A 27607-nucleotide genomic window follows, 5' to 3' on the forward strand; every position below is an offset into this window, starting at 1 on the left:
CCTCTGAGATTATAGAGATTTAGTATAATTTCTTCCTGAAATGTTTGATAGAATTTACTAGTGAACCCGTGTGGGCCTGGTGCTTTCTGTTTTGGAAGGTAATTAATTATTAATTTCATTTCCTTAATAGCAGCATATTTAGATGATCTACCTCTTCTTATATGAGTTTTGGCAGATTTCTTTTAAGAAATTGTTTCATTTCATCAAGTGTATCCAGTTTTTCAAAATAGAGTTTTTCATAGTATTCCTTTACTGTTCTTTCAATATCCAAAGGATCTATAGTGATCACTGCTTTCATTTCTGATATTAGTAATTTGTGTCCTGCCTCTTTTTTTCTTAGTTTATCTGGCTTCAGGCTGATCAATTTTATTGATCTTTTCAAAAAAACACATTTTTGTTTCATTGATTTTTTTCACTATGATTTTGTTTCCAATTTCATTGATCTCTGCTCTTAATTATTACTATTTCTTTTCTTCAGCTTAGTTTTGATTTAATTTTCTCTCCTTTTTCCTGTTTTTTAAGGTTGAAATCTAGATTATTGGTATTAGGTTTTTCTTCTTTTCTAATATATGCATTCAGTGCTATAAATTTCTCTTTAAGCACTGCTTTTGCTGTATCCCACAAATTTTGATAAATTGTGTTTTTGTTTTTATTTAGTTCAAAATATTTATACATTTTTTTTTAAGATTTATTTCTTAGCCATATGTTTTTTAGAAATATGTTGTTTAGTCTCTATATATTTTGGGATTTTTCTAATAAACTTTCTATTAATTGATTTCTAGTTTAATTCCATTGTGGTCTAAGAGCAAACATTGTATGATTTCTAGCCTTTAAACTTCGTTTAGGTGTTTAGGGATTACTTTTAATGCTAGAAAAAGACAATGTGTTATGTCCTTACAGTGTTCTAGGGCACAGTAATCTGATCTATAACTTTATACTTTAGAAGGTTATGATTTTGCTTGAGTTCTTTTTCAAATATTTATAACAACCCTTAACTCTTCTTTAGAGAAAAATCTTGTCTGAGCAAAGTAAAAATCAAAACCTTCTAAAAAACTTTCTCAGAGGTCATAAATTTTACCACTTCAGGCCTTCTTAGAGAATGTCCAGTTCAATTAACAGTAAAATAGCTTTAATAAGCCAAAATGTGATTTGTGTACTATACAGCTTCTATCATGATTCTGATTGAGACTGATGATATTTTAAAATGGTTAGAAAATGGACATTCTAATAATTTATTTATTTTGATTCTTGAGGATTTATACCTATTAGTAAAATATAAAGTGTATTACTCTTGACCCTGTACAGTAGCTTTTATTGAATTATAAGTTGATATTACATCCTTGACTTTTAACAGAAGTTGGTGAAAGTAATGGTCAAAATGGATTATTGCTGCTTGATTTTTTAAATTAATGAAAGAGGTAGTCATGTTGTTCAAGATGGTCAAAAACCTATGCACTTAATTTATGTTAGATTACAGAACTAAGAAAAAACTTTTCTTGATAAAATTATATTCCTTCTCTCTTAATAATTGGCAGTCTCTAATGTTTCATGTTTCCTTCTGGTTTAAGCAGCTCAGAAACTCAATCATTTATGCTATAGATTGCAAGCACAGTCACTCTTCTTTATTTCTTTCTGTGTTCCATATTAACAGCTTTGATCATGTACTCTTTTACTTTTGTTTCAGCGTTTTTAATTTACTAAGATTCTTCCCTAGTTCTGTGAAAAATACTCTTGGTATTTTGATAGGGATTGCAATGAATCTGTGGATTAGTCACTTTGTGTAGTATAGATATTTTAACAATATTAATTTTTCCAATTCATGAGCAAGGTATATCATTTCATTTGTGTTGTCTTCACTTTCTTTCATCAATGTCATACAATTTTCAGAGTATAGGTCTTTTACTTCCTTGGTTAAATTTATTTCTGATATTTTGTTGTTTTTGCTACAATTTTAAATGAGATTGTTTTCTTAATTTCTCCTGTTACTTTATTATTAATGTACAGAAATATAACAGATTTCTATGTATTATTTTGTATCCTGCAACTTTACTTTACTGACTTATTTATTAGTTGTAATAATTTTTTGGTAGTCTTTAGGGTTTTCTATATATAGTATTATGTCATCTGCAAATAGTGATAGTTTTACTTCTTTAACCAATTTGAATGCTTTTTATTATTTTTTTCTTGTCTGATTGCTGCAGCTAGGACTCTCAGTACTATGTTGAATAAGAGTGGTGAGAGTGGACATCCTTGTCTTGTTCCTGATATAAAGGAAAGATTTCAATTTTTCACCATTGAGTATGATGTTAGCTAATGGTTTGTCATGTATTTATTATTATGTTGAGGTATGTTCCCTCTAAACCCATTTTGTTGAGAGTTTTTAATCATGAACAGATGTTGGATTTTGTCAGATGTTTTTTTCTGCATCTGTTGAGATGATCGAATAGTTTTTATCCTCCATTTTGTGAATGTCATGTATCATGTTGACTGATTTGTGGATATTAAACCAGTATATGTAGAGAACTTTAAATACAATTGTAATCTATAGTTAATTAACATTATTTCTAAAAACAAGGCTTAAAGAAAATCACTAGATAATAAAAATGAACAAAGGGTACAAAGATACATGTTAAGTATGTTTATAATAGTTACAAAATAGCAATAAGAAAATATGCTCCAAGAGGACAAGGATTGTTTGTTTTGTACACTGGGGCATCTCAATGCCTAGAACAGTGCTTAAAACAAAGTAGGTACTCAATAAATGTTTATGGAAAGCATGAATACAGTGTTAACATATAATGGGAAAACAATACACAAATTTTACAGTAATAGAATAGGTCTTAAAATATGTGAGTACAGGGATAAATTGTAAATTCAGTTTTTAATTTTAAAAAATTGGACTTTTTTTTAGTGGCTCAGAAAGATCTTACTAGGCTGACTCTACCAAACATAACAACTTTAATGCCTGGACCTAAAATGGAATACACCAAAAAGTCACAATGCATATCTTTGCGTTTGTGGATTCAGGTTATTTTAATTTTACTTTTTGTAATTTAAAAATGCTTCTACAAAAAAAAAAAACTATGTTTTTTTCATAGAAAAAGAAAGTCAAAATAGTACCTTTGTGTTTATTTTTAGAAAGAATCAGTTTGGGCTGCTACCTGGACTTTTTGTTAGGATCCTGGCCACTAAACAGTACTCTCACAATGTAGAGCCAGAGCTGCTCTGTCCCACTGATTCAGTCCAACTCAGTTATTTGCAGAAATACTAAATTTTTCTTTCTGACTATAGCTCTAAATTTTAAAGTCTATTTATTTCTGTCCTGGTCTCAGACCTTTTATAATTATTTGAATTCTCCAACTTTTGTCTTAGCTCCCCTCCATCACTGGAAAGCAGACTGATGCTACTTCCTTGATTCTGAGCTTATATCTATTTATATTTAGTATTTACTTCTCTTTTCTCTTTAAAAGTGCTTTTCTGGACACATAGCATCCTTACATTGCTCTTCAGTTCTTTGTCCTAGCATAGGAGTCTCTTCCAGTAGAATAGCTCTTTGCTGCCACCTTCTGGTTTTTGGCTGCTAAAGCCAGGCAGCAGGTCAAAGGTGACCATTTTAGTGTGGGCTCTTCCCAGCATCAGAGAATGCTCCCCCTTTTCTTTGGCTTCTTTCGATCTCTTCAAAGTGATCTTTTGATATATTTTATTCTCCAAAACTGGAATTAACTAGTTGTTACAGAGACCTTATGTCCCCAAAGCCAAAATTTTTTACTAACTTTTTACAGAGAAAGCTTGTTGACCTCTGCTCTAAAGAATATAAAAATAGCCAAGTATAGGGGGCAGCCACAGCCTTTATGGATGAAGAAAGTGCCCAAAGAAGTAATAAGTATGGAAGAGGCTGCCTTCCCCCAAAGCAGAATAAGGTCTTACTGGAAAGAGTGTGGCTGTGTCTCAGTGGATGACCATAAGCAGCCGCTTGCCAGATGCCAGAGAATTTGATGGAGGTTAAATGGAGTTTGAATGGAGTTTCTGGGTAGAGAACTTGGCTGGAGGGTAAGCACCATTGGTTTTCCGCATACCAGCTGGCAGCAGTTCTGCAGAAAGAAGAAAATAACTGGAATCAGAACAAGGATGTGAAGTGCCTTGCTGCAGCCTTGTAAGCCCCTCCACTGCCCTCTATTGACAAAGCCTAACTTAACTCCAGCTGGCAAAAGAAAACTGTTTACATATACAGCTCCAGTATCTCAAATTAGAGTTAAAAGAGTGGATTTAGAATTAAGAGGCAATAATTAGATAACTGGCACAAATACGTAGTTCACATGCGAATTTCTCTAATTCAGTTGATTTCTGTATGTAACGTAGCACCATGCATTGCATTTATCTCATAACTTTTGAGTCTCCTTTCATCTTAGAGTCTCCTACATTAAAAAAAAAAATTGTCTTTCATTACACTGACATTTGTTGAAGAGTCTAGGCCTGTTACTTTGCGGAACATCTCTCACTATGGATTTATTTTTTGTTTGCTCATGATTAGATTCAGGTTAAACACTTTTGGCAGGAATATTACATAGTTATAATATTGTGTCAGCGAAATATCACAAAGTACATGGTATAAGTTTGTCTCAGTACTAGTGAAAGTAAGTTTGATCATCTGGGTAAAGTTATGACCAACAGATGTATTCATTTTCCTGCTGTAATTAATAAGTACTCAATTGAGCAACATTTTAAGAACATGCAATTGTCTTTGTTTCCAAAAAAAAAAAAAATGCACTTCAATTTAGCATCTATTGGTAATTCTTGGTTGAATCCATTGTTGTAATAGTTGTGAAATGGCCATTATTGTGGGCTTTCATTCCCTCTACAATGAACTGGCAATGAGAACCGAAAAGTCTGGCACAAGCTGGGTTGTAAGCCATATTGGTAAAAGTGGCAGTCTTCTTCCAGTTCTGATTCAGGCACTTATCTCTGCATTTCCTACCACTTCACCTGTTTACCCAAGTCTCAGGAAAACATCTTGTAGGCCTGGTTTCACTCTCCATCCTTAACATGCTGTTTATAAGTAAGAATATGTGTGACTGTGATATTTTAATGGATCTTGGGTTTCTCATTATATGAAGAGATTTTTTAAAGACACATTTTTGAGTTTGAAAGAACCTAAAACTTTTACAGTTTAATTACCCAACCTAGGAACCAAAAGCAGTTTGTTTGTTATTTGTTAATGCATTTATTCAACAAATTATTTATTTAGGAAATGTTTTTACAACTACCATATAACTCTGTCATTCTCCAGCCTCTCTTCTTGAACATTTTCAATAATAGTTCAGTTGGTATTTTACTAAGTAGACCACACTCTGTCTCATGTTGTCTACAGTATTATGTTTCCATTTAACCCTGATATTGTTTTTAGCAGCTACATAATTCATATTGCATAATTAAAAGGCAGTATCTCTGATTGTGTGGTAATGTCAAGTATAACTATGGAGAGTTTAAATCTATCCACATATTTTTTGCCCACTAACTTTCAAGGAATAATTTTTTTTTAAAGAAAAAAAAATTTTTTCTAGTCAAATGGAGAACCTGATCACATTTTACAAACTTCAAACTTGAATTATGTCTATCTTGTTTTCAAAATTGAATGTGTGCCTTCTGTAAAGTAATATTAAAAACAAAATGATAGTTTTTAAAAAGAGGAGTTGAAGACTGGTTATTGGTTACTTTAGTATTTTAGTTCAGGGTTATAAAGTACAAACTGAACTGAACTGAAATTCTGTATTCTTTTTCTTGGGGTTGTATCACTTACTAACTTTGCTTCAAATAACATCAAGAGTTTGGTTGGTTGGTTGGTTGGTTTTTGTTTTTTTATAATACTCAATTTTTAATGAATATTTTACTCTTTATTATAAGTAAAATGTATCTTGTGTTAGCAATTGTCCTTAATAATGTTTTCTGATATTCTATAAATAAAACCTCCTTTTCTAAAAATTTGGTAATTTATAGGGTAGAGAAGAATTCTTGAAAAAACTCACACGAGGTGAAGTGGCTAACGGAATGATGATTCAGGTAATCCTAATTTGGTTTCAATATTTTATTCCTTTAATTTGCATTTTACTTAGCATTTTAAATCTGCCTGTAATGAGGCATCTTTTCACTCCTTGGTTTGCAAGCCAGCAGTTTCCTCTCCTCAGCTGATGACAGTTGCCCTCTGTACAACCAGCAGTATCTGATCACGCATAAAGAAACTGACCTCCCAGACACATATCTCATTTTGTGGCTTAATGGGGATTTCTGCCAGTCTAGTAAAAGGGCAGTGAGATCTTATTCCTAAGTGTCTCAGTTTGCTTTGTGATGATGCTGTTTTCTTTACTTTTAGTGCCTTTCAATGGAATTTCTTTAACACTGAAAGAAAAATATGATATTTCTATATAAAGATTTTGAGATTAAATTATTATAGCTAGCAAAATCAATTTTAATTCTTTTTATCTCTATCTACCACCTGCATATCCTTTGGAACCAGGGTTGGATGTTTTCATCCTTGGCATGTTTCTAGAATGCCTCCCTTTCAGAAATACATAAATATTTAAAATTATAAAAATAAAATCAAGAGGCAAAACAGTCCAAAACAGTGTTATTTTATACACTTTTTTGAGATTATCTGGACCTCTGGTCTTCTTTTAAATAAACACAAATTGTGATTTCTTCTGGTTGGAAATTTGGCATTTTCAAATATATAAAAGCAGTGTTTCTTTAGTTCTATATGCTGAAAATGCCAAATTTTCTGATTTATTTTTCTATGAGTATAGATGTTCAATAATCCCATATTCTTCTAGCCCTTTCCGCTTAATATTTTGTCATTAACTTCTTGTTCATTGGTTTTATTGGATCTTAGATTACAGGAATTGCATATATTTCAATATTTGTTGTTAGTGTGCTTTTTAACCCTATTATCTTCCAATACTTACTTAAAAATGTTTCATTTTCTGGGTGATGGGCATTGGGTAGGGTATGTACTATGGTAAGTGCTGTGAATTGTGTAAGAGTGATGAATCACAGACCTGTACCCCTGAAACAAATAACACATTATATGTTAATAAGAAAATTTAAAAAAAGAATGTTTCATTTTTATTGTCTGTATTAAATTTTTCTCTCATTTTTTCTAATAATAACTATGCATTGTATAAGTATGCTATATTCATACCTGTTGCTTTTTATGGTGGCATAATTTATTTTTAATTTTCAAATAACAATAAACATTACTTCCTGGCTCAGGATTGAGACTCAATAAATGTTGTTTTTTTTTTTAAGTTTTTAATTCCAGTTAGTTAACATACAGTGAAATATTAGTTTCAGGTGTACAATATAATGATTCAGCAATTCCATACATCACCCTTACAAGTGCACTCCTTAATACCTATGTTTAGGTAATTAATAACTGAGTGAATTATTTAAAATCTTTGCTGGCAGAAAAGACTGTATACCATTCAAGAAGAACAGATACTTGAGAGGCGGGAACTTTTGGAAAAGAAAGCAATGTGTGCCCTGGCACTGGCCGAACTAGAGGCGTCTCTGCTTGAACTAGAAGAAGACGCTATAAGAATCAGAACTATGCACAAAGAACATTCTGATGTAAGTATTTGTAATTAATCCAGAAGCTAATTTCCAGGAATATTTAAGTCAAATCATGTATGTGATTTTACATTATTACTTGGAATATGATGATTTCACATAGTAAGACATAAAAGCATGAACAAAATACATATATTATGGCCACACGACTGATCTCTAGTGAAACTATATAGCAAGACTACTAATGCTATTACCTGGAACCCCATACTCTATATTAGAGTGTACTTAGGAAAAGCAGTTTTCAAATAAATGAGTAGTGATTTATCTGATGTGATTGCCCACTATGTTAAATTTAATTCAAAGTCTTCACTGCTTGTTAATAAAATGCTAAGGCTGTGTTTGCTCAAATATAAAATATAATGCATCTTGGCATTTTTATGGCAAATATTTGATGTATGTAGAAGAAGTTAAGACACCTAGGATGAAAAATAAAGCAAACGTCGATAAAATATTTTCAAAACAACAAGTTTATGGCAGTAACTGATATTGCTAGCCCTTCCCAAAGAAAAATTTAGTAGAAAAATATGTATGCATCATGTCATTAGTCTTTTGGAAAAGTGGAGGGTGTGGTAAGAGTTATATATTCTTGTCCTTAGATGCAGGGAGGACATACATATATTCATTTGGGCCAGTTTGGCAACAGGATCTTTTTTTCTTTGTAAATGATGATGTAATTTTATATTCTTAGTCTTTAATAATTTTCAGTGTTTTTTTAATTTAAAAAACTTTATGATTTATAAGATGTTCCCATTTTGAGAGTTTATTTTGATCTCCAAAGTCTCCCTATGAAGTAGACAAGACAGAGTTTATCTGGATCATAGCCTTAAGAAAACTTGGGCCTAAATGCATGAAGCAACTTGCACAAGGCCGTAAAACACGGCAACAACAAATTCTGAGTATACTACTATACTCAGGGCTCTTAATTGCTTATCCTAGAGCTCATGTAATGAATATATAACCAGTACTAACACCTAGTGAGATAAATGATTTTAATAATGGATCCTCCTTACATTAGTGATGGAAATTTATTAATTGCTTCAAAAGCCTCAGTATAATCATCTGAGTATAATGAATTCCTAAAAAGATTAATGACTTTTATTCCCCCTTATTTTATAATAGCCATTGTTTTATCTCATCTTTTAGTTCAGTAATCATTTTTGTTTTTATTATATTTTAATAGTTTATAAGTTATAAGAACTATCAATTTAACACAAACTCTTGAAAACAATAAGTTTTTATGTACTTTTGGTAATGATTGCTGACAATTTGTATCTGGAATTTTAATTTTGGTTAAGATATTTTAAGTATCATGGTGAAAACTGATGATTTCTATGTGAGTTTCTTAGTTTTTGTTACTTAGCTAAAATTGGTTAGATTTTGGTTTTCTCCAATAATTCAAATGGAATATTGGGATGTGGATATCATAGTATGTTTTTGTAATTCATGTTTGTTGGTCCTTTTCCTTTATACCAAAATATATACTGTTATTATTAAAATAGTCACTTGAGAACTATTTGGTCTAAACCAGAATAATTGGATTGCAAATGCTGCACATCTTAATTTCTGAATGTCTTCTAGATATTAAATGATATAACTGAGAGGAGAGACGATGTTAAAAGAAATGTGGAAAGAACTAAGCAAAAATTACGAAGAAGGGGGAAGAAAACCCGTGAGGCAATAACAGAAACTGAGGTAAGAAATTTAACATAAAAAATAATTATGAATTTACAACTTCTTTATGTCAATGAAAACTATTCAAGCAAATTTATTTTAGGTTGATGCCTCTCATTTCTAATTGGTTGCACTAAGTAGTTTCTATACACATACACACACACACATACACACACGCACACACATGCACACACACACAGTCTCCGTATCTTCATTTTTTTCTCTTGCGGTGTTTTTCCCATTGTACTAGTGAATTCTCCTGTTAACCTGTCCTACAAAGTAGAGGTGGGGATTTGTATTGTACTAAAAATAGTACCATGTTTATACAGATGAGACCAATACACAGACTGAAACATCTGTTAATATCTGACATCTCAGTTTTACCCTCAAGCTGGTGTATAGGCAGCATGAACAAATGGTCATATATCAAAGGGCTTCAGGGCTTTTTCCAAATTAGAAATACTTGCTCCCTGAGAATCTTTTTCTCTAATATTTTGTCTTTAGAGAATCACTGGATATGGGGGGTGGAGATAGTCCATTGTCTTTAACTTGGTATCCTCTGGATATACTTTAAAGGTCGCACCAATTGGATTTGTTGGTGGACAGCATGTTGGCTATGAAATAGAGGTGTAATAATATCATTTTTTTTAAAGTTTGTACTAGGCCACAAAAGATTAAAAATTATCAAGGAAAATAGTAATACTAATAACAACAACAGATACTGATATTTTGCATGTTCTCTGTATACCAGGCATTATTTTAAGTGCTCAGACATATTAACTCATTTCAACTTCATAATAACTCTGTGAAGATTGTGCTATTTTTATCCCCATTCTACAGTTGAAGAATCTAATGCCTTGTTTTTGAATTAACTTGTTCAGTTTCACACAGCTCATTAATGGTGGAGTTGAGATTCACTAAATCTGGCACTGACATTAGAGTCTGTGCTCTTAACCATTATGTTATTCTGGTCAGATCATACAGGTTACTTTTGTTGAATACAATGGAGCAAAATCAGAACTCAGTAACAAAAAAATAGAGCAAAAAGAAAACATTACTGGAAATATTTTTTAAATTACATTTTTTCATTATTTGTTCTGTGTTAAGGAATATGTAGAAGCACAAATTATTTATAAATTATTGATGATAAACTATACAGCAAAATTTATGGAACAGGCCAAGGTAATACGTTAGTGTTACCAACAAATCATTTTGGTAAGAAAAATGTAAAGTATTTAGCATATCTATAAGGACAAAAAGAATATAAAAACAGCCATGGGAAAAATTAAAAGAGACATAATTATATATAGTAGTGGAAGAAAGAATGCTATTTTGCATAGAACTTTGTTTTAAAATTTAGATGAAGTACACAATTTATATACAAATTATTATACTATTTATTAAAATACAAATAATGAAAACTGGGTAAAGAGGGAAAATCACAACAAGAGTAGAATAAAAATTATAGAATAAATGTAATTTGTCTATACCACTAACCACAAGAACAAGCACAGGGGTGCCTGGGTGGTTTGGTCAGTTAAGCCTCCAATTCTTGATTTCAGCTCAGGTCATGACCTCAGGGTCATGAGATTGAGCCCCACATTGGGCTCCATGCTGGGCATGGAGCCTACTTGAGATTCTCTTTCTCCCTCTCCTTCTGCCCCTCTCTCCCAGCTTGCATGTGTGCGTTCTCTCTCTCTCCCTAAAAGAAAAAAAATTAATTAAAAAAAAAAAAGAAAAACAAGCCCAGATACTTTATAGGCCTCCTTACAAAGACCAGATACAGACCATAAGAAAGTATGGAAAGCTTCTAAATTTATTCTGTAATAATATAATTCTGAAATTGTAACTGAAAAATACTAGCTTGAAAAAGAAATCTTTAGGTGACCTCACTTATGAACACAGATGACAAACTCTTAAATATATCAGTGAATTGAGTTTTTAAAATGTGATTAAAAAGCATGTATTATGCAAAGTAAGATTCCTTTGAAGAATGTGAAGATGAGTCAACATAAACAAATGTACAGCTGACACTGGAACAATGCAGGGTTTAGGCAGTACCAGCCTTCATGTAGTCGAAAATCTACGTGTAACTTTTGACTCCCCCAAAACTTAACTACTAATAGCCTACTGTTTACTGGAAGCTTTACTGATTGCAAATAGTTGATTAACAAATATTTTATATGCTATAGATATTATATACTATATCCTTATATTAAAAGAAGCTAGACAAAAGAAAATGTTATTAGAAAAATCAAAAGGAAGAAAAAATACATTTACAGTGGTGTGCTGTTAAAAATCTGCCTGTAGGAGGAACTGCACGGGTTCCAACCTGTGTTGTTCAAGGATCAGCTGTACTAATATAATTCAGTACATTTACAGAAATGAAAGACAATTAACCTAAAATATTTAATAAAACACTATAGGCACTAATGATTTTCAAAAACACTTTTAACTATCTAGAAATAGAATGAAAACATCCTTACCTTGATAATGTGTCTACCAGTACTTTCCAGCAAACGTTATACTTAATGGCAAAAACATTAAAATTATTTCCATTAAAATCAGGAACAAAAACATTCAGACAAGCTCCTACTACTCAGCATACTACTGTTATTGATAACAAATTACTGTTAACACATGTCACAAAGGTAAAACATATGTGTTGAACATGGCAGTGGAAAACCACCTGGTTACTCATGTCCACATCTGAATACTAGTTTCAAAAAATATTAACTAAAAATTGCCAAAGGTGGTATGTCTAATAAATATAACAAATTTCAATGAAGAATATGGCTGAACACTTTCTTTGTGTGTGTGCTCAGTATTGTAGAAGGTACTAGGAGTTGAAGGGCTAGAAAAGAAGGGTTAATTTTCTTTTATTTGTCCTTCAAATAAGTTTGTCTTTTCAATTACTATTAAGCACTTGAGATATATTAAACATTGTTAGAATTTGCTGGAATTGGGGAAGTAAAAGGAGAACTTTGTTCACTCAAGAAGCACATTATCTTGTTGGGGAGCAGACAAGGACACAGAGCATTAATACACTGTGAGCAAAGCCATGACAGCAGTATAATGAGGTAGAAGAGTGTCATGGAGGAGGACACCTGACTGAACTGAGGGAATTGGGGTAGGTTTTTCAGAGGAGGTTATATCTAAAAATGAGAATTACTAATGGAGTAAATGAAGGTTAAATACTTACATTGCCATGATGTTGTGGAGAATAGAGATGATATACAAAAAGCCTTAAAAAATTATTGTCACTGAAGGTACTTATCATCATCAGCATCATCATTATCATTATATAATTTTTAAATTGATGAAGAAATGAAGTAAGGGCATTTTAGAAACAGGTGCTGTTTGCAAAGCAAAGGTATCATGAAATAGTGCTGTGTGTGGAATTGCAGGTAGTTTGGTATGACCAGAGAGCAGGGCACCTATTTTAAGAGTGAAAAGAGGGGCGCCTGGGTGGCTCGGTCGTTAAGCGTCTGCCTTCGGCTCAGATCGTGATCCCGGGTGCTGGGATCGAGCCCCGCATTGGGCTCCCTTCTCCCTCTCCCACTCCCCCTGTTTGTGTTCTCTCTCTCGCTGTGTCTCTCTCTGTCAAATAAATAAATAAAATCTTTAAAAAAAAAGTGAAAAGAGATGAAGCTAGTGAGATGGGCAATACACAGATGAAGAAATGCCTCATGCGCCATGCTGTTGAACACCAAACTGTTGTAATGTCAAATATCATTAATAGCATTTATTAAGTACTTTTATGCTGATAGGTGTACAAGCCATACTATAGACCCTATTTCTGTCTTCTAAGAACTTAAGTTCTAAGACAAATAATTTTTAAGACAAATAATTTTATCTTTTACTGTGCATAAGCATTTCAATCATGGGCCAAAATAAACATGGGCCAAGTTAAACATGGGCCATTACTGAATTTTTACTATTTCTAACCCCAATTTAAATCTTAGGCATAGATTCTAAACTTATTATGTTTAGATAATTTAAAAATTAAATCTTAAATAAAAATCTTAAAATCTTAAATTCTTAATCTAAAATCTTTAAAAAATCTTAAATAAAATTAAAAATATAATTTGAAATTAATAATTTAGAATCTGAATATAATCTTTATTACATAATATTTTTTAAATATGTGACTTGAAAGTTTGGGGGATAAGGAAATGATGAAAAATGTTGTATACTAAAACATTAATTAACTGCAATTCAGATTTTTAGATTCTTCCAGGTCTGGACATGAAAGTACCCTTAGGTTGGAAAGCCTCCAAATTACTGATGCCTGTGTCCCCCAGGGCTAGAGAAAAAATAAGCCAAAGAATGGTCAAATTATAAATAAATCTTAAATAAATAAATCTGCCTCTATTCCCATTTGCTGTGGTGGCCCTTCAGCATTTATCAAAAGACTTACAAATGGCTATTGGGGGGTTCCCCAGTCTTTTGCTCACTGCAGATGTGCAGATTTGTACTCCTGATTGACATACAACATCTAACGACTTCTCTCTAGACTCAGCTTACCATAATGATGTTTCTGATATTTTTGATGCCATGGAAGGGGTTATGCTGTTAACATTTACCAAAGCCTCACTGATGGTACCTACTAGAGTGGCAAAATACCATTTTTTGCTTTTCATTGCTGTCTGCAGGAAGCACACTGTCTCTTTCTTTTGTTTAGTGTAGATGTTTTGACACCACCTTTAGAACTGCTGAATTGACTGGTCTGGTCTAAGTTGTTGATACCATTGCTTCTGATGTCTTTTGACTTTGCTGTGAGAATCTTCATTCAAGATTAAGGCATGAATTATGGAATCTGACTTAAAAAATTCAAGTTCGGTGATAGCATGCTGTACCCAGAGTTGCCCATCTCTTTGACTCCTACCTACTTACTTTATTCCATACTTGTACCTCTTCACACTTTTTGGGGGGACTGACTTTTCTCCCAGTAATAATATAGTATCCTATTGGTCACACTGAAGAATCCTAGTCAGCCATCTTTCAACTACATTCAGGTATTAAAAACAAGCAAACCAAAAAACCCTCATTTATCAGTAGACGAATTCTAGAACTTTCAGAAAAAGAAAGAAACAAAGGGAGGGTATGAAAATCCAAATACAGTACCCAGTGTTGAAAGTCGTGGACAAATAGCAGATTTTTATAGGAAAATAAATATAAAAGATTAGCCTTTCTACTTGAAATCTGTAAGAGTAGAGAAAGAATCAGAGAGCATATGGGGGGAAGTGGGAGAAAATAGGAGCAAGGGGAGCAGTTGATATCTAAAATCATTTGGAAGAGTAGCACTAATTAGAAGCAATGCCAAATGTGGGGAACAGCATTCAGTAAGTCAGTCACCCAATCAGTAAATCATTCAGTCATATAAACATCAACAGTCATGAAAGGATCATGCAAAAACTAGATGCAAAATAAAATCTTCAGTTTGGAATTGCATAGGTCAGCCTTGGGAAAGTGTACTGGTATTAAATATTAATTTATTTTGTTTGAAAGATCAGGACAATGTATATCCTTGCCCACCTTCAATGTACATGTTTGAAAACCAGTAACCAAATGTTTATATATTTTTTTAAGATTTTATTTATTTGAGAGTGAGAGAGAGATCATGAGCAGGGAGGGGGTAGAGGGAGAAGCAGACATCTCCACTGAGCAGGGAACCCGATGTGGGACTCGATCTCAGGACTCTGAGATCATGATCTGAGCTGAAGGCAGACGCTTAACCAACTGAGCCACCCAGGTGCCCCATCCACATGTTTATATTTTGAAAGGACATGCCTTTAAGGTGTGCTTGTATGGGGGCATGTGGAGGGGAAGACAGTGCAGGGGAGAGAGGGGAAAAGGGAAAGAGGAAGAGAGCTGTGGGAAGAGAGACTATATAGTTCTAAACCATTTTTTAGACAATCTCATCAGATGTAACTGTGGAGAAGAGAAAGAACATAAATCTAAGTTGTTACTTACACTGATAATAAGTTACTGTTTGCTTTTAATTGTTTACATGGCCAAATGTAATTGTGTCCTTAAGTTGCAAGGATTTGAAAATTCTAGTATTTAAAATAAAACATCCTTGAATTTATTTTCCAGGAAAAATGCTCAATAACTTTTAGAGAAATAGAGAACACTAAAAGTAAAACCATTATTTATCATGCAAAAATAAATCAGTTGAATAAGAACTTAAAAGAAAAAGAGAAAGAAAATATTACTTTTGCTCAGACACTTGGGAATTTAAAGTAAGTACTTAAATTTTATCAAAATATTAAATGTTCAATATATTATTTGTAAAAGAGATAAGACCAAATTTCTTTAAGGTTTATTCTTAAAATGGTCCATTATTTTCCATCATTATTTGATGTGGAGTACACATGTGATATTTGATAATTTTGGTTTAAAAACGTAAATTGTGGGGGCACCTGGGTGGCTCTTGGGCTCAGCTCTTGATCTCAGGTTTAAGCCTCACATTGGGCTCCACCTGGCTTGGAGCCTACATAAAAAACAAACAAACATAAATTGTGTTCATTTTTTATTATTCCCCTGGGTTTATTCTTATTTGAATAACTGGGAATGTTTATTCTTTTCCAAGTATAAGAACTTTTATTAATTATGAAATTAATAATCTTTCCCACTCATTTCAGTATTTCTCACTCACGTGACATGGTTAATAATATATGGTTTTTCACCCAAACTTTTTTGATAAGTTTTGAGGTAATCCTTTAGAAATAGATATTCTACAAAACCTTATGTAATTTGTTCGTATTTATTGTCTTCAGAAAGCTCTTATTCAGTCCCTTTATTAATCAGGGACATACCTAACAAGGGTTAGTAAGGTCTTTCACTCAGAGAATGATCATACTCTAAGGCCTCTAGTGTTTCCATAAGACCCTCACTTAGAACTTACATTCTCTTCCTTTGTTCCTTTTGGTTCTTATTTTTCTATTTTGTAATACATTGAGAACAGAGCTTGAAGGACTACGGGAAGGATATACATTGGTCACATTTAGGAATTATAGTTTGATTTAAATAAGATCTATTAATTAACAATGGTGATGGATAATGTCAAATAATATTTAAAGTTACTATTGATTGACTTCCTAATGTGCCAGGCACTTTGTGGGCAATCTGTGTACTTTATCTTATCTAGTTCTCACAGCAAATTCTTAAGTTATGTAATATGAATACTGAGGAAACAAGCTCAGGGAAATTAAATGATTGTCTTTGTACAGCTAATCAGTGGTTAGAGCCAGCCCCAGTTTAGGTCCATCTTGTTCCAGTGTGTGCTTTTAAAACTGTGCATATTGACTCACTAAACTAGGATTGGAAAGGAAGATTATTGCAAATAAACTATATTAGTAATAATCTACTGGTATTTTCAATAGATGACTATATCAAGTTAATCATTATTTATTAAGAACCCACAGTGTGCCTAGTCCCAGACAGCAAGAAGGACAAAGAAATGACAAATGGGAAAGTGTACCTTCAAGTTTCTGAAGATAATTTTAGAAATACAAACTTGCATATGCAAAATGATTAAAATATGGTGATTAGAATAATAGCAATTAAAGCTGTCCTTGACTCTAATTTTTGCAACTGTTTCTTAATTAGGATGTGAAAGGATTTAGACCCAGACCCATAGGACTTCAGAGTTTATTCTTTTTATCACTATGAGAAAGGAAACACTATTTTCATGTATAGATATACATAAAAGCATATATAGCCTATATAATGTATGTGTGTGTATAGTTAACTAATAAAAATGCTGTGTTGAATATAATCCAATCTCAAAATACTTAGTGTAGAGAACAAAGTATATGTGGTCAAGATATAGTGATGTTTGCTGGAAGCAACTTTGAGAGTTTTTTGGCTCTGGTCATACTAGCTGTTCCCCATGTGAATTTCATGGTTTCTATGTTCCATAATATTGATATCAGTGAATATTTATATAGGATATCACATAAGAATTTTGGATGTTTTTGGTATGAATGATGAAGTGGAAAAAACATGGGCAAGACATATAGATAAAAGGAAAGGACCTTATCCTATTTAGAAGGAGAGCCTCACATCTAAAAACGTAAACAAAAAATGTTGTTTTCAAATTTCTGATAATAGCCATAGTAGAGAAAGAGAAAAAAAAATGAGTATTTAGTGTTGAGCTGCTGAATCAAACAGAGTAAGACAAAACTGGATTTGCATTCTGGTTCTGTTATTTACTAATTAGCTTACATAAGCTAATTATGGTGAAGTTTAGTTTCTTCATCTGTAAATTGCTATAATGATTATTCTTCCATAGGGTTGTTGTATTAAATGAGATATTATATTTGAGCACTTTAACATTTCAGCCCCTCAAAAACTTTAGTCCTGCTGCCTTTTTAGCTAACTGTGCAAATGACTCAATTTTCTATACCAGCAGAGATAAAAACAAATATGGGTAACATAAGACAGTGCTGAGTTTTTGCAGCTCTGTTTATTCTGCACTCTGTGTTACTGATCAACTCTGACAATTATTTCTAAAGCATATTTGTTTTCATTATTGTTTTAACCACTTTTTGATGCTTTTTCTATTAGTGTTGTTCCTTATTTAAATAAAAATCATTTAACCTCTGTGTCAGTATATACTTAGTTACAAATGACAAAATACACACACATGTACACAAACAAAGGTATTCACACAACAGCTTAAACTGAACAATAGGGAAATGTGTCCTCCTATATAACAGGAACCCTTGGGTAGGGTAAGCTGCAGAGTTGGTTGATATTAGTGAATCAGCAGCTCAACACTAGGTACTCATTTTTTTCTCTCTCCACTACATCCATTGTCATCAAGTTTGAAAACATGACTCATTTACATTTAGTGGATATTGAGTCTTTCTACATGGAATTAGGCCCTTGTCTTTCATCTTATTAGGCTATATTAATATATATATGTTCACTCCTAAATAATTAACCATATGCTAATTGGCTTAATTTAATTGGAATATATCTTTGGTGTTATATGCTGCATGGAGGGAGGGGTTCTTTTAGAATGACAACAAAATAGAAGCACGCTGGGTAGGCAACCAAGAGAATCCACTAAATTTCTCCAGAGATTTTCTTCCAACTGGATCATTTAGAAGTAGCTCTATGGAGGTAGGCCTATGGAAAGGATTGGGGAATTTTTCCAAAGCCATTCAGTTCTAAGACTTTTAAATATTGGCTCTTTTAAAATGTATCACAAATGTATTTTAAAAAATAAAATATGAATTGATTAGTTGCAAATACAATTCTTTCTTCATAGAAATGAATTTTTAACCATGAGATATAAAAGGGAGCATGCACAAGCTGTATTTGATCATCTCGTAAGTGAGAAAAAAATCTATGAAGAGAGACTCTATGAGGAAGAACAGAGATATCGAACACTCATTACCATGAGGCAAAAAACTCTGGCAGATATTAAAGTGAGTATTATTTTTATACTGTCTTAGAATGAAAGAAATATAGTGATAGTCAAAATAGCAGCTAGTCTGAGACACTCATTTTTCATCTTGAAGTAGCAAAGGTTTAAATTCTAAAAACTTAAAAACTTTTAAAGATATATGTAATATCATAGTGTATTTTTACAAGCTATTTTTGATCCTGATGTTTATATATCCAATTATTATATATATTCATATACTCAATTACTTTTCTTCCTTTTTACATTTTCAAAGACATTGTTTAATTCATTTTAAAAAATGGAGCAAATATACATTAAACAAACAAATGTGTCAGTGAATGAACATACCATCTATAGTGCTATTTCTGTGATCCTTCCTATAGAAAAGTATTAATAAAGGAACAATAATTTTATTAATAATAATGCTAAGTAATATTCTTCCATTTTAAATATGGCTGTTACATAGAAAAAGGGTATTTTGGGAGGAGGGGGCCTAAAAATATGAAAATAATTGGTGCCATCTAGTGGCAATAAATGATGCCTCCTCTTGGAGAGGTTCCTGAAACATTGATGGCTAAATCTCAAGATTTGTGATATATGAATGGACTAGGGAGGCTTAGACTCAAATGCCCCCCTCAAAAAGAGAAGGCTTAAGTTATTTACTGATTTAAGCATCATTCTCTGCCTCATATTTTATCACAGCAGTAGGATTAGCTGCTTGAATTCAACCACATTTTCCAATCGTACTGGTGCTGAGAACACAGTGGGATCTCAATAATCATTTATTGACTGGCATTTCAGCACTTTAATGGAACAATAATAATTAGTGAAATGGCAAAATATGGTCAGCAGGAGAGAGACAAAGAAAAAATCCTGTATAACTAGCCTCTCAGAAATGGAGATTTGTATTTTTTTCATCCAAAATCTTGTCTCTGCCATCCCATTCTGAAATGTACTTACCTCCAGCCACTTGTCACATCACATGGTTTTGTAGTACGAGTCTCTATCTTGTTTTGCTCATTCGTTTTTACTTGTTTGTTGTCTGCCTGCATCTTGCAATACTAACGTATTGTCAGTGAGGACAGGAGATTTTCTGTCACATTCTTTGTATCCTAAAAGCTCAGAACTGTGTCTGTCACAAGGGAGGCACTCAGTGAATAGTCATTGAATGACTGAATGAATAAATGGATGAACATATGCTTTTTTGGTAATTTTGCTGCCCACATGCATGATAATGCCTGAAAGCAGGAGCATTTCAGAGATACTTTCCATACTGCGCCAGCCTGATACTTTAGTTGAATACTTATGTTGTATGCAAAAGCTGAATCTGTCCCTTTCTTTCTCTTTCTCATTCTCCCTCTCTCCTTGATAATGCATGAGAAATTTGCCATCTAGTCTGTTCTCTCTAGATGAAAATTATTACATTGTCTATTGCTTTCTAGCAATTAAGGATTCTGCTAAATATCTGCATAATACTTCTCAAGTAATCTTCAATTTATATGAAATTGTCTCTTATCAGCTCTTGGATAGCTCTTTGTTATGCATTTACCCTATGTGACCAGAAGCATAGAGTTTGAACAGGCATAGTTTAGATGTGATTTATCTCATCATTAGTGACACTCTTTATGATTATGATCAGTTATTGGCATTAAATAGTGGAAAGACAATGTGATTTTTCATAAAACTATTCTCATCCCTGTTTAGAAATTGGATGAGATAAAAATTTGTAAATATGTATGTAATATGAAGCATTCTCATAAAGAAACAAGTTTCATTAGGCATCATTATAGATGTGGTATTACTAATCTGGAGTGTCCCCTCTGGGCAAAGGAATTGATCACAATTATGGATCATCTGAAGGAATTGTTTAATAAAAGACTATAAAGGCCACAGTACAAATAACTGGGGATGTAGGAAAACATGCCATAGAATTAGAAATACAAACAGCCAATAAAATGGTTTAAGAAAAAAATATATACAGACTTCAGATAGCATACAATGTAGTTCTGGAGTTAAAATCTACCTTTTTTGGTAGGTAGTTCCATATCAGATATCTTTAAATGGAAGATTTTTTAAATGTTAAATGGAGTTTTTATTAACTGCCTATAATTTGCAAATGCAATTAAGATTAAAATTTCAGTATAGCATATTCATCAAAGCACTATAGCTCTAGTTACTGATCTTCCTTTTTTGTTACTGGAAAGATCCAAACAAAACTGGAGTTTCAGGTATTTTAATCTATTATTAGCCATCCTCAGAAGTCCTACTGCTTTTCTATCAGTGCCTTTCTCTATTGCTCTTTCTATATCCTTGTTCTTCTTCCTATAATTTAGGGTATGATATGAGAAGGGTATAATGGATTACATTGGATCTTTGGCGGACAGAACAATTTCCAAATTGAGTCTGAAAGACACAATCTCCCAATATTTTGTAGAATTTATTAGTTTTTATTTGGCTTCATATTTATATTTCACTCTCAGGAAATACTTACAATAGTCCCATATTTGGCTATTAAATCATTTCTTGACCATTTCATGTGGAAAATTCTTAGCTTAATACAGAGACAGTGATTCACTGCCTCATTAGACAGCCAGGTACAGCAATAGTAAAAATCAGAAACAAATTTAATCTCTGAACTAATTTTAAAGATTATTACAATTTTAAAAATAATTCTCCTATTGTCCACTCATCACTTCATTCACACAACTAGTTCAGGGCACTCAGTGTTGGATGACCAAAACCCTAGCCTCAATTTTAAAGATGCAATCAGCAGAAAGATGGAAGATGTGAAAAACAAACTTGAATTTAGTAACAATGCACAAATTACATACAATAAATTTTGTTGCTGGCCCAGTGACCTGATACATTAGGTATGATTAAAATAAAATAAAAGCCATTACGTATTCTGTGATCTTAATAGTGGGAAATGTATATGTGAAAAACCTGGAAACATTTAGAACTGAGCAGTGAACCTCCTAGGCAAGAATAATTTGCCTTAATGTTAATTTTCTTGCCATGAAAAGATTTTAAAATAACATGAAATTTTTAAAAATTAGGAACATGGTTTGCATAATATTTTTAACAATTCTGATAGGATTAAGCATTAATCACATGTAATAATATTAATTCGGTTCATCATATTGCTTTTTTAAAGCAACTTATTCAAATCATTCCTCTTTGAGGAATGAACATTTTAATCTGAGGACTGGTAGCAAAAGCTTGCTAGTTTTATACTGGAGAACCCTTCAAGTTTTTGCACAGACCCAGTGCTGCAATGATCGTAGGTACTTAGAAATCAGGAGAGAGTAACACTAGAATGTGAAGGAAAGATGTAGCATGGGTATAAGTGATACCCAAATATAAATTTAATGTACTTTGGATGTTTACTTAGAGCATGATCTGTTAAATAAGGAAGAAGCCTCTCTTCTTTTTGCATCTCTCTCCAGCATCATGTTACATCTTGCAGATATGTCCCAGAATTTCTACTAACACTACATTAAAGCACTATACATGAAGTTTGAATAGGCTTTTTATTTTTTGAACTAGCAACCAATCACCATTTTAGCTTTTTTCCCCCCAAACTACCTAGAGGCATCTATTAAAATCACTTGGCCATAATCCATTTCAGTTTTTATGTACATTGGTATTTTTTAACATTATTGCGATAATACTCTATGAACACACTTTGGATGTTATGCTTTTTCCAGGTAACATTAATTTCCTAGTGGGACTGCCACTTTTGAAATTCTTCTCCCCTCCCCACTGCAGAGTAATAGCATAAATATATGATTATTCTCTTTTAGTCAATTAAAGTCATTATAGTATGAGTTTCCAAATATCAGATTGCATTCTTAAGTATACCTAATTGGTTATGCTTTATTAAAATTGTAATACATTACTGGATTCAATTTGCAACCATTTAATGCTGAATATCTATTGGTCTATAGTTCTTCTATTTTGTACTTTGTTCAAGATATTGGTATCAGAGATTTACAACAGTTTTTAAATCAAATAAGAAGGTTTTCTTTTTTTTTTCTTCGTTAAATAGCATAACACATTTCAGTTCCTTAAAGTTTTTAGAAATTCTTCCATGATACTATCAAGATATGTGAGGAGTTAGAGATTTTACCTCACTTGCAAGCTAACAAGTTAGCCTGCCATAGTTTCACAGATGCTGGGAGAAGGCATGAAACTCCTGAATGAGAAGCAGAGATTTTATTATGTCCTACACAACAACAGTGTGAACTTCATGTTTGCATAGGTTCACCTTGTCTCCAGGTCTCCTGGGATAATGGGAAAGTGGTCAGATGGATGCTACATACACAAGGAATTTTTATTGCAGCTGATGAACTTGGAATGTAGGAAAGCCCCAGTTTTTTATGGAAGCTTCTAGCAAATGTGCCCAGCCTTTGCCCCAGAAGTCATTACATTTGCTATGCAATCTTGAAAAGGAGGTTCTGGATAAAAGTTGTCATAAGTGTATAAACATGGTGGTAAATGCCCCCTATATATATATATAGTGAGAGAGAGAGAGAGAGCTTGACCTTGACTCTTTTCTGAAGAAAAACATTTTAAAATTTATTCAGTTTATTCTTTGGTTTTTGCATGATTAATGTTTTCTAATTCTTGAGTCAATATGGTAAAGCTATATTTTTCTAGAAAAGATGATTTTAATGAGGTTTTCAAATTTATTATCAAGTTGTATGAAATATATATTTTTCATTTCTTCTGCTTCTGTCGTTATATTCTTTTCTCATGCACCAGACTTTTTTTTCTTTTCCTTGATTGACCCTGTTAAATTTTTCCCTTATAGTTGTTTTTCCACACACTACAAATTCTGATTTATTCACGATGATCATTTTTGTTCTCTAAGTCATTAGTTTTAGCTTTTTCTTTGTTAACTATTCTTTCTGACTGATTTTTATAATTTTATTTTGTTTCTTTCTCCTTTTTTTTTAGCAAATTGAGTTTTTTCTTTCTCACTTACAATGAAAAGCAAACTTGAAAAATGACCAAGTAGTCTCTGAATGCAATTTTGGCAGTTTTAATATGTTGCACTCTTTGATATTGGTCTTGGCAATGATTTCTCTTGCATATGAACACCAAAAGCACATGAAACAAATGCAAAAATAAACAATTAGAACTACAGCTAAATGAAAAGCTTCTCCACAGAGAAAGAAATAATGAATAAATTGAAAAGACAGCCTACTAAATGGCAGAAAATATTTGCAAACTATATCTCTGATAAGGGGTTAATATTGAAAATAGATAAGTAACTCATACAACTCAATGGCAAAAAAAGAAAAAAAAAAAAAAACAGAAATAATCCAATTAAAAATGGGCAAAGGACCAGAATAGACATTTTTCCAAAGAAGTATACAGATGGCCAACAGAGAAATGAAAAGGTGCTCAACATCACAAATCATCAGGAAAATGCAAATTAAAACCACGATGAGATATCATCTCTTACCTGTTACGATGGCATTTATCAAAAACACAAGGGATAACAAGTATTGCTAAGGATGTGAAGGAAAGGGAACGCTATATATTGTTAATGGGAATGTAAATTGGTACAGCCATTTGGAAAACATTGTGGAGATTTTTTTAAAAAATTAAAAACAAATCCATTAATTCAGCCATCTCATTTCTAGGTATAAATCTGAAGGAGACAATCAGTATCCAAAAGAGATATCTGCACTGTCATGTTCATTGCTGCATTATTCACAATAGTCAACATACGGAAACAATCTAAGTGTCTGTCAATGTATGAATGGATAAAAAAGTTATGAATAGATAGATAGATAGATAGATAGATAGATAGATAGATAGATAGATAGATATTCATTCCATATATAATGCAATATTTTTCAGTCATGAGACAGAATGAAATCTTGCATTTGCAATAAGATAGATAAACCTAGGGGACACTATGCTAAGTGAAATAAGGCAGACAAAGAAAGACAAATACTATGTGATCTCACTTATTTGTGGAATCTAAAAAAAAAAAAAGTTGAATTCAGAGCTTGTAGAATGGTGGTTATATGGGGCGAGGGGGATGGGTAAAATGGGGGAGATGCTGGTCAAAGGGTACAAACCTTATGTTATAAGATGAGTAAGTTCTGGAGATCTAATGTATTGCATGGTAACTATAGGTAATAATTTATTGTATACTTGAAATTTGCTAGGAGAGTATAGATCTTAAACATTCTTACCATATACACACACAAAAAGATAATTACATGAGATGATGGTTGTTTTACTTAACCTGATTGTGGTAATCATTTCACTATGTAAACATATATCAAATCATCACATTGCACATTTTAAATATATACAGTTTTATTTATCAGCTAAACTTCAACAAAGCTAGAGAAAAATGAATTTTTGTTAAAAGGTTTTGTTTAATTTGCATGGAATTATCAAACAGGATCACTGCAACTTTTGCTTCATAGATAATTTCTGAGCAAATAAATGTTTAGTTCAACATGAATTAATTTGTGGGTTTTGCTTTATATATTTCTAGGTCATGTCATTCAGTGCATAGAGACTCACAATTATTAATTGACCATTTTGATCATATTTTTTAATATAATGACAATTTTCTCCTATGTATTGTTTTAGAGCTAATATCAACACCTGGTCTTTTTGTTAGACTAACCCCTAATTTTGCATTTTATTATTAAGTATTCTGGCTTATTTTTTAGATGTGTATTTGTAACCTTTATAGAGCAATATTTAGGATAATTTTGCTTTTCAATCCATTCTGCTTTAGTAATTTATATGATTAGTTTTATTGGTTCTTGCTTCTGTCATCTTGCTTAATGCTTTCTATGGTGACACTACCTTTCTACTTTTGCCATTATTATTTTTTTGGCATATTGACTATTGTGGTTTGATTTTATTGTTTTTAATAATGTAAAGTGGAGACATTCTAATTTTAATTATATCACTTTCAAATTTCCATCTAAATGTGTTCATATATTAGTAATGCAGATAAACATTGAGAGATAAAGCTGAGAATATAGGTTCGGGTTATATCGTGAAGACCCACTTGAAAAGTTTACACTTAATTTGTAAAGTAGTGGGAGGCATGAGGAATTTTCCAGGAGTACAGTGTGCTCAGAGATAGGCAAGATCAATTAGACAGCATTAGGTAGGACAAATTGAAATGAAATGAAAACATGAGTTACAGATATAAGTTACAAAAAAAATGCTCTTGTAATTAAAGACAGGTGATAAGACATTGATGGAGCAGGAATGAGGTTTATAGACTTAACAGAGACTGATGTCAAATTGCATATGATAAATGAATAAAAGAACAGAATATGTAGAAGGAGGTATGATACTGGTTGACTAGAAAAATTATGGTGGCATTTATAGTAAAAAGAACTGTTGATGACTGGCTTTGCTGAGAAAAGGATCTATCTATCTTGGACGTGTTAGAAACTATGTATGTGGAAGCATACACCTAATCACTATGTGGAGATAGAGTTTGGGAGAAGGAGTAGAAATGGATAGAGTAAAAGATCAGTGAGTCAGCTACAGCATTAATAGTTGAAGCCAGGGGCGCCTGGGTGGCTCAGTAGTTAAGTGTCTGCCTTTGGCTCAGGTCATGATCCCAGGGTCCTGGGATCCAGCCCCGCATTCTGCTCCCTGCTCAGCGGAAAGCCTGCTTCTCCCTCTCCCACTCCCCCTGCTTGTGTTCCCTCTCTCACTGTCTCTTTCTCACTGTCAAATAAATAAATAAAATCTTAAAAAAAAAAATAGTTGAAGCCATGGGAGCTCATGAAAGCTTTAAAGAAAAGTGTTGGAGCATATCTGAAGACAGAACCTGAGTGTGCAAGTTGTTACATTATTATCTGTCAGCATTTGTATATTCATCTTGGTGACCACTGGGGCTAGGGCTCTGCAGACTACATTCTTTCTTCGTCACATGCCTCTAAGGCTCTGCAAAATATAGGGCACTAGAGGGAGATTGAAAGGTTGAAGGAGGAAGAAATGTGTTCTTTCCTGCTGGCTTCTAGTAGGCTTCCTGTCTTCTTGCAGGTCCTGGCAGCTTTATCCTAGAAATGCATATTCACCTGAAAGCAGCAGTTCCTGTCCATAGCTCTGCCTGAATACAACTTGGCTGTTAGGAGAGCATCAGTGATAGAGTATTATCAGATTGGTAAAGGCAGAAGATTAAATGTAAGAATGAAAGGAGCAAGAGCATTGAAAGAAATTAGAAAAGGCAGCTTTAGAATACTCTTTCAAGAGCTTTGGTAATAAAATAATTTATATAGTTCTATTTATTTGTTTGCCAGTTGCAAGTTCCAGGTATATTTTCTAGCAAAAGGGAAAGAGATCAGATTGAGGGAGAGATTATATTATATGTTGTATTATGCAGTTTTACTTACTTATTTTTTTATGTTATGTTAGTCACCATACAGTACATAATTAGTTTTTGACACATGCAGTTTTATTTAAATATTTGGTTCCCATTCCAAGTGGTGATGCTTTTGAGGGAGAGAACACTATCTCACTCACATGAGTACTTTCAGAGTCCATCAAATGTCTAGGACATAATAAGTACCCAACATTTGCTGAGTTGAAGTCCAGATGAAGTGATGTGACTCCTAAAAGAGAAGTGGAAGAGTGAGGTTTATATTTTAATTTACTTTGGCAAGGATAAAGAAAATAGCTTCTCATTCATTCATTCACTCATTTATTTATTTATTTTGAAGTTGTGTATCGAGTGTCAGAATATGGGTGAGATTCTGAGCATCTTAAATGAAAGGTAACATTTGCTCCCAGTTAGCTTCACTGAGCAATGGTGAGGCCCAAGTTAAAATAAGGTACAACAACTTCTTTTCTTGAATTAAGCACAGAATTCTCTAGAACCCAGGAAGAAGAGTT

At 32.7% G+C, this 27607-nt stretch overlaps 1 protein-coding gene across 1 annotated transcript in view; it reads left to right on the forward strand.

Moving 5' to 3' along the window:
• The window catches only part of CCDC178 (coiled-coil domain containing 178), a 375512-nt gene that overhangs the window by 110715 nt on the left and 237190 nt on the right, over positions 1-27607 (forward strand). Inside the window, exons 13-17 of the mRNA XM_034996280.1 lie at positions 5995-6057; positions 7459-7620; positions 9199-9312; positions 15391-15536; positions 18575-18734. Coding sequence (XP_034852171.1) covers positions 5995-6057; positions 7459-7620; positions 9199-9312; positions 15391-15536; positions 18575-18734 — 645 coding nt within the window. The remainder of the gene's footprint in view (positions 1-5994; positions 6058-7458; positions 7621-9198; positions 9313-15390; positions 15537-18574; positions 18735-27607) is intronic.

This window comes from Mirounga leonina, unplaced genomic scaffold, assembly GCF_011800145.1.
Source record: "Mirounga leonina isolate KUSES-001 unplaced genomic scaffold, KU_Mleo_1.0 Mir_93, whole genome shotgun sequence".
Taxonomy (NCBI): Eukaryota; Metazoa; Chordata; class Mammalia; order Carnivora; family Phocidae; genus Mirounga; species Mirounga leonina.